We start from the raw sequence: 8427 nt of genomic DNA, 5'->3' as shown, positions 1-8427 counted from the left end.
ACCGCTCCGGAGCCTAACTGAGCTTTTTTCCCTGTTTGGCGGGCCCTTTTAAACTGCGCGCATGTGCAGTGGGCCTGCCGTTGGGGAAAGCTGATTTCTTAGGCCGGGGGGGCCCTGCCCGGGATGGACTAGATGACCTCCTGATGTCCCTTCCAACCCTAACTTTCTATGATTCTGTGATTGCAGCTCAGGTTGGCATATACCCATGTCAGCTTGCATTTATCTGGGATGGTTGACAACAGTCAGGATGACATGGCAGCCCAGGTTACAGCATGGGTTTTACAGACAGAGTAAAAGCTCTGTGGGAATCTTGGCTATATAATCCAGTTGTCAAATCATGCTAAATCCTGTTCCCCTTAACACCATCCTTGCTATGATTACCTGTGCTAGCCAGATTAAAATGGATGGGGGTGTGCCAGCCCATTCTGCAGTGTCACTGTGCAGATATACCCTAAAAAGCAGACTCCATATTCCCTCTTTCCTCGGCTCTAGGAGATCTATAAGAAAATGGATACTGACTATTCTGGTACCATAGATGCTCATGAGATGCGAAATGCCCTTGGAGAAGCAGGTAAATAGCTTGTGTAGAAAGATCCTGTGGTCAGGTAAAGTCCAGTATTAAAAATGTTGCAGCCTTAACTATTCCACTGTCCTACCTGTCTTTATAGCTCTGATATGACCTTAGTCTCCTTTCTCTCTTTTCCTGATCCTACTCCCTCCACTTTATATCATCAAAATCCCACTTCTGCTTCATGTTACCAACTGCTAAATCCCTCATCTGCACTCTGATTATCCCTTGTGATTGAGTGACCTGGCACTTCTTAATTTTGAGAAAGATTAAAGTAAGAAAGAATAAGCCCAACACTATTTTCCTGCTTTGGTGCTGTAACTATACCGTCCCTTTCCCTGACTTTTTTGCTCTTCCCACAGAAGAAGTGAGCTCCTCATCCTCCTCTACAGGCTTCTCCTTCTGTCCCCACTGTTGGCTAGAGCAGACTTGCAGATGTATTAGTGTCTCCTCCCTGCTCAGTGCTGTCCACTTTTTGGGATTGCTGGTCAGCTCTGGCTTCAGCAGTGGAGCAAGGTTTCCTGAATGATTTGGGTCTCTAAGCTCTTTCCTGGTGGACATTTTGGCTACTGGATCCCTGTGCTTTGAGTTATGCCAGAGGAAGTAGAATTAATGTGGGCCCTAAACTGAGCCCTGAAACTCAGAACCAGTGAGCGCATCAACATGTTCACTAAAGTGCTGTAGTTACTGTGCATAGAGTTTAGTACTTGGTTAACCAATTACTAAATTAATGCGCAGTAACTTGCACTACAGCACAGTAGTGTCAGCGCATGGGTTTTTAGTGATGCTTACTGCACAGTAGTCTAATACTCCTGTACAGTAGCTTATTAGCACAGTTTTTGCCTGGCATGCTACTGTGCACTTAGTGTCTCGTGTAGACTCACCCACTCTGCCAGCTATTGGCTACACAGTAGTCTATATGTGCAATTAATGTGACTGAATATACTCTGCATGGAATATACTCCAGATACTTGAGCTGGAGTAAACTATTCCTGATGTCACTGTCTACACATGTGTTTAAGCACAGTAATTTACTGTGCTGCTGGATATTGCTTGTATCTGATGAGACTATCTGACAGTGCAGTAAATTAGTCTACTACATCCTAACTGCCACACATGTGTAGACAATGATTCTGTACTGCATAGCGAATTAATTTACTGTACAGTGAAGTATCTTGTGTGGATGTATCCTGTGATCACTACTGCTTGGCTGGGGCCCCAAGACTCATTACAGATTTACTTTGGGAATATAGGACTAAATAAACCTACAAGAAACTGTAAAATATATGTGATAAGTTTGTTTGAGGGAAGGTTAGACCTGTCTCCCCCAGAGCACAATGGACTGTGAAGAGGACAATATGCAGTAGAGATAATGGAACCCAGCACAACTCCCAGGATGAATAGCACATAATCCTTCATCTATGTCTGTCTAGAGCTGCAAGATTTCACATAAAAACTGTATTGAAAAGAGTGCACTAAACTGCTGCTTCAGTGATTCATGTCTTTTCCATGGTGCTAGGTTTCACTCTCAACGATAAGGTGCAGCAAATCATTGTCGGCCGCTATGCCAGCAGCAATCTGACCATTGATTTTGATGGCTTTGTGGCCTGTATGATACGCCTGGAGACCCTGTTCAGTAAGTTTCTTGTTTCCCTACAGAACAGAAAATGAAGGGGCTCAGCAGTTCTGAAGTATTTGTCAGCTGCTGTAAAAAAAAGAAAAAAAAGAATCACCATGTGAATGTGCAAGAAAGCCAACAAAATAGCTTTGCTTTCCAAGGCAGGAGAAAATCTGCCCACTGTTTTTTAATATTTGTATGTCTAATGTTAACTATTCCATTTGCTTGACCATTGAGGGATCTTCCCAGAAGATGAAACTCTTTTTTAAAAACCTATCATACCCTTAGTTTGCAATTATCCTTCCTGTCTCCAGCACTCTGACCCCACTCCACCCATTTCTTTCTCATTTACCTTCTACAGCGCCTGCTGAGACCTCAGACTCCTGAGTCCATTTCTACATATTATGTATCATGGACTGTGTATGCGCAGCTTAGGATGTTTTGTGACTGTTCTATTATGAATGCAGAACTTGCTGTAGTGGATGTAGCCAGGTATCCTGCCACATGAAATGGCTTATAAACGATACTTAAGAGAAACTGCAACTCTAAATATAATTCCAAATCTACGTAGGCCACGAATGGAAGCCAAACCTCAGCATTTTATCAGACAATCAGTAATTTTCTACATGACAACCATAATTTCTTCCCTTCTCTTGCTCTTCAGAAATGTTTCAGCTTCTGGACAAAGACAGGAAGGGAGTCATCCAGCTATCTCTGGCTGAGGTAAGACTAGTTAAATTGACCCACCATGAGCAATTAGTCCCCCCACCCCTCCCAACACACACACTTCTTGGGAAAATCCATTACTAGTGCTAAACATGTTAAATAATGAATCAAAGAAAAATCCACTGCGGATTCTACAGGTGAAGAAGGTGGGATCTTTTCAGACCAAATCATCCTACTAAAATCCTTCCTAGTTCAGTTCCGGAAGAGGAGGATTTTTATATAAAACAAGACAGACAAAAATATTGTTCAAAATATCTCAATTTGCCTACATCAGGTGTGCTCAACCTTTTTGCACCATAGGCCAAGAGAGGCAATGCCCAGGCTATCAGGCGTCATATCTGGCTGGTGAGGCAGGCGTAGTGGGGCCTGATCCAGCTGTGTGGAGGGGGGCAGTGAGCATGGCCTGGCCCTGATCCAGCTGTGTGGGGGGAAGGGGACTGGTCTGGCCCCAACCTAGCCATGCAGGGGAGGGTGCATAGCCAGGCCCCAGTCTGGCTGTGTGGAGGGGAAAGGGGTTTGGCCTGGCCCCAAAATAGCCATAGGGTGGGGCAGAAAGGGTGATGTCCTGGACCCATCTGGCTGTGTGCGGTTAGGGAATTTGGCAGTGGAGGAGGGGTGGCAGTAATAATTGCCACTGCTCCTCAAATTTCCTGACCTGAGCACTCCTGGTCTAGGCTATGATGTTCCTGTGTTTATTTTCACTCTCTTCTTTTCACGGTGTAGCAGAAAAGCACTATAAAGTATACAGTAGGGAACAATTCTTGCATGACAGAGAACAAATGAAATGATCTAACAGCATCTGGAAAGGTCTTTAAGGCTTCCTATCTTTTACAAAGATTTTAATAGTGAAAAACAAACACTGGGTCCCAATCCTTCCCATGCAGGGTATAAGTAAATCCAAACAGCAGAATATCTAGGAGTCTTACAGTCTAACGTCAGCAGGGGTGAGTCAGATGCTCCTAAGATGTGGGAGGAATTTGGCCCAAGGACTTTTCAAATACCAACCATCTCCTTTTTTAGCATGTTGTCTTTCCCAGTGAGAAACCTCAGCTCCAGAGTCCAAAGCCAGCTTCAGCTCTGAACTCTCTCAAGAGCTGCTGGAACTGAAGTCTGGTCTTGCCACAAAGCAACCAGATCCAGTCTTCTTCAAAATGGGGTGGTATTTGGATTCATGGTTCCTTGAGGCATGCTCTGGACACTCCAGACCATGTAAGTTATTGATTCTCAACCAAGGAGTTGTGGCATCCTGGGGTATCGTGAGATCCTTTGAATGGTGCTATCCCATATTAGCACTGTTAGGTATGCAAAAACCTAGACATGACTTGCAAGATAAACCCAGAGGTTTAACATGGGAGTCTATAGTGTCAAAAACATCCTGACCTGTTGTATTTCTGAGTTCCTTTCGACAGAAAAACTGCTCAGTAATTTTTTTCATAGTCAAAAAACAATTCAAATTGAGTTTTTGAAATGGGGTGCCACTAAATTCAGAAGAGTTCAAGGAGCTAGGGCCTTGAGTCTAAAAAGGGTGAGCCCCACAGATCTAACACCTTGTTCTCTTCCTCCCCCAGTGGCTGTGCTGTGTGCTGGTTTGAGCCATTAAGTCTGAATTCAGTGGAGCTTCCCAGGAACCCTAAAATGTGATGGGACCTTCATATACCTGGGAGCGTATGACATTGTATTTCCTGTATCTCTGAGTGGCTCTGGTATTGCTGCTCCTCTGTTAGGGGGTGGAAAGAAATCTGTTTTCATCCCTGACAATTTATTTTCAAACAAAGCAAAATAAAAACAATCTTGCCATTTGGAGCAGCAGCACTATAATGATACTTGAACAAAAACACTTTCCTTTCCTGTCAGGCTGTATTTTTGTTTCTCGTGTAGAAATGTCACAGATTTCTCACAGATGGACTCAAGTGGCATAACTGGGATTGAGATTCCAACTGCACACTGAAATTCAGCACTGTGCAAATCCAACAGGGATCTTTATCGCTTGAAACATTTGGGGTTTGTTCCCCAAAGCGGAATGCCATTCTCTGAATGGGGGCTTTATGCAGTAAGAGTGATATTGTAATCATTGGTGGTTAATTGAGTTCTTCAAGAGGTGTTGCCTATTCCGCTGTAGCCATGCATGAACTTGGGATGTTCCAGTGAGCAGAAATGCAATGGGCACATACACCCTGAATTTCCTCAAGCTTCACACCTTCAAAGAGTGGTAGGCAGGTATTAAAGAGTGCACATGGCAGATCTTGAATTTTGAAAAGGGGTGTGCATGGTGAGGTGCACCATCACATATGAAACAACACATATGTTTCTCCAGTTAAGAATAAACTAGAAGTTTACTAATACACTAGGGGCCTGGGGCTGTATTACTCAGTTTGAGATTGAAAATTAAGAACAAATATAACTTCACTGGAATGAGTTAGATGCCATCTGCAGGGCTGTGAAATAGGAGCTTCATAACCAGGAACAGTTAACAGACAGCAGAATTGTAGAATAAAGGATAGCTTGATTGCTGAAACATTTAGACCATTGAAAAGAGAGAGGGTCATTAACACCAGTGGAATGGAGAGTTCAGAAGGGGTCAGGTAGATTATAATGAGCCATGAAGTCAATTGATTCCCTTGCTGCTGCCTGACTAGAAATACTGCTGCCACTCCCAAGCAGTTGGTTTAAACTTTTGGGGGAGCCGGAATCAAAGAGGGATGGCACCGGTACACCTCCATGGATCTGCCCCTGGGTCTGTACCTCTATTTGCTCACAGCTGCAGAATCTGGAGAAGCAGAGGAAACTGGGGTAGGGTCCCATTAACTGGATTATATTCTCTGTTTATGGGGTAGTCTGCGAGACTAAGGCTGGAAGATTGGGTCCTAGGTCAATAGATGGGGCTGAAGTTGGTTTCTGGTTCCCAGTTCCTTATTTGCAGTTCCTAGTTCGTTCCTGGGACCTGTAGTTGTATTCAGTGTCACACTATGGAGCTTTGGCCCAATCAGCCACATCAACATGGCAGCACAGGGACCTTGGGGCTATGGGTTTGGGAATCATGGCCCTTAGAGACAGTCTAAGTCCCTAGAGGCTCTTGTCCCTAGATAAGCCATAGTCATTTGGGGAACTGAGGAGAATGAGTTCAGAGTCAGTGCTGAGGACTCCAGTTCTGGGGGCGGGGGGGACGACTGCCAGAGGTTCTGGTGCTGTGAATGCAGATGAACCTGGTGCTCATGTAGAAAGGGCAGTTGAAACCCACTGTGGCTGTGTTTTCAGTAGCATAAACAAGTCTGTCAGTGTCCTAAATCCAGATGGAACAGAGGGCTGGTGCTGATAACCTTGGTGCTAAGCGTGGTCAGGGTCCTGCAGATGTCTTGGGCTGGTTCAGAACTGGGGAAAAGCAAACATGAATTCCTGGGCCTTGGCTACAATCAGATGGTGTTGTCAGATCACTCATGCTCTGCTGCCACTCTCAAAATCTGCCCCTGGTGTACTTCAGAGTACCATCATGTGAGGGGAGGAGGAAATTACATTCATAACAGTTTCACTACCTCATTTCTAGATTTGGCATGTGCCAAGTGGTTGGGAAGGGTACAGGGTAAGCTTGAGACTGGTACACCCTGGGAGCCCTGAGGAAGCAGTGTCGACATCCCTTTCATTTATCTGGCAAGGTGTCATAGCAGGGTCCTGTGTTCCAGGATTTGAGACCAACCCTATGGAATTACCCAGCAAGGTCTGGGAGGTAAGTAAGTTATAGATGGGACACATCCCTTGTATGTGGCATCACCCAGCCAGGACAGGCGCTTGGAAGTTGCTGTTGGTGAGAATAGTTCCACCCCAGGAGGGGCAGTATTTGCAGCCAGGTGACTTCGGGGAGAGCTTGCTCTCTTCCACAGGTACTAAGTCCACAGGAACACATACTTTGTTTTAAACAACCAACTGAGCTGCCAAATGGCAGCGAAAGGAAATATTAAATGATGACCAAAAGAAACTTAGTAAGAAATAGGAAAAATCCAGATTGGTCCCTTAACCACCTACACTTAGGTGTTGCTATACCTAAGATTAGGTGCTTGATCCCAGGCAAGAACTTCAAAGGAGCAAGGATAGCTGCCTAGGAAGCAAGAGGCAGCCTGACTCCATGCACACTCTTTCCAGGTACTGCTAATTAAAAGTCTCTATTCTCAAGTGCACAAGTTGTATCTGCACCCACTGTGGAATGAGCATGAGGACAACTGCTCAAAGGAGAAACCTCTGTAGTAGTGGTCCCCTTCCTCAGTGTTAATTACAATAGCCACTTTGTATAATGAATGGTTTGATCTGTTGAGTCTCCTGCTACCATTACAAAATGTCTTGCTGCAAGACCCTCCAGTGCTCAGTAATCCCTTTGGTCTTCCAACCATTCCTTGTGCTAACAAAGCGAGGCTCCTGCTGGGTCCAGCCATCTATCTGTCTTAAGAGCATTGCATCCTATTATAAAAAATGTGTCTGCTGGCCTCTACTGGGTGGAATCTGAAAAGTGCATTTACCTATCATTGGCCTTCTAACAGCAGCCTAGGTGTCAGGTGCCAGGCTCTGAAGACTTGGAGCAGAGCTTTGCAGAGCTGACCAGCTGTGATTACCCGCAGTGATAAGTGCCTTGTGTGCCCAGTAATTTCATATAGTGCTAGTTCTCCTCACAAAGCAACATAGCAGCCTGCTGACTGGTGACAGAGATCTTAACATACCTGCTAGTTTAAATACAGAGACCCACTTAAGAGTACACTCCATACTGTGGAAGTCAGTGATGGGCTTGAGCCTCAGAAGGCCCTGGATCTCCCTGGCAAGTGCTGTACACCAGGTAAGCCAAAAGAAAAACTCAACCCCCTTTTCCTGGGAGCTCTGTTGAGTATTCCCACAATCCCTTCCTAGCTGTGCAGCACAGCAAGTGAACACCGTGAAGCCCTGGATTAGCCTTCTGCTCTCATCTGCTGTTCATCAGTTTATTCCAATGATGTGTGATCACAACAGCATCTCTTAACAGGGCAGGGAACATCACATAGGCACAAAAAATCCACTGGATGCTCACCTTCCCCTCTTTGCCCTGTTCAGCATTGCTCAGTACACCCTCATTACAGTATTGCTCAGAGTTCTCTCAGCAGCTCTTCTCCCTGTCTTTCTCACTTACCTTTGCAGGCTGGGCAGATTGCTGCACTCCATCCTCCTTTATCTCTGGGAGGCAGACAGTGCTAGAGGAGCCACTTCCTCTTGTCTTTGTTCTTTGAGCACAACACTTGGCTAGCGGGTCTCAGACAACTGCTGAAAAAACGAGCCTTTTCATCGCATTCAGTGCACTCCTCTTTTCCACTTGGCTGCATCCGCAAAAAGATGATTAAGGTCTTCTTGTTCCTCTTCCTTGTGCTACAAGCTGAACAAGTGTCTGTGCTCATCAATCCCTATTCTCCCTTGGCCCCAGTTGCTTGTTGACTAAAATGCGTGCAGCTGCTTTTTAGGCAGGCAGTGGAGCATAGTGGCCTGAGCACAGGGCTCAGGGCCAGGG

General features: G+C 45.3%; 1 protein-coding gene across 1 annotated transcript in view; it reads left to right on the top strand.

The window, feature by feature from the left end:
- Nucleotides 1-4721, top strand: part of CAPN8 (calpain 8) — a 49012-nt gene extending 44291 nt beyond the window's left edge. The window contains exons 18-21 of the mRNA XM_019549529.1: nucleotides 493-571; nucleotides 2088-2204; nucleotides 2851-2909; nucleotides 4481-4721. Of these exons, the coding sequence (XP_019405074.1) occupies nucleotides 493-571; nucleotides 2088-2204; nucleotides 2851-2909; nucleotides 4481-4504 (279 nt within the window). The 3' untranslated portion in view covers nucleotides 4505-4721. The remainder of the gene's footprint in view (nucleotides 1-492; nucleotides 572-2087; nucleotides 2205-2850; nucleotides 2910-4480) is intronic.
- Nucleotides 4722-8427: the final 3706 nt, after the last annotated feature.

This window comes from Crocodylus porosus, unplaced genomic scaffold (assembly GCF_001723895.1).
Source record: "Crocodylus porosus isolate Cpor-Errol unplaced genomic scaffold, CroPor_comp1, whole genome shotgun sequence".
Taxonomy (NCBI): Eukaryota; Metazoa; Chordata; order Crocodylia; family Crocodylidae; genus Crocodylus; species Crocodylus porosus.
Note: the sequence above shows the minus strand (reverse complement) of the source record. Positions and strands in the feature narration are given on the sequence as shown.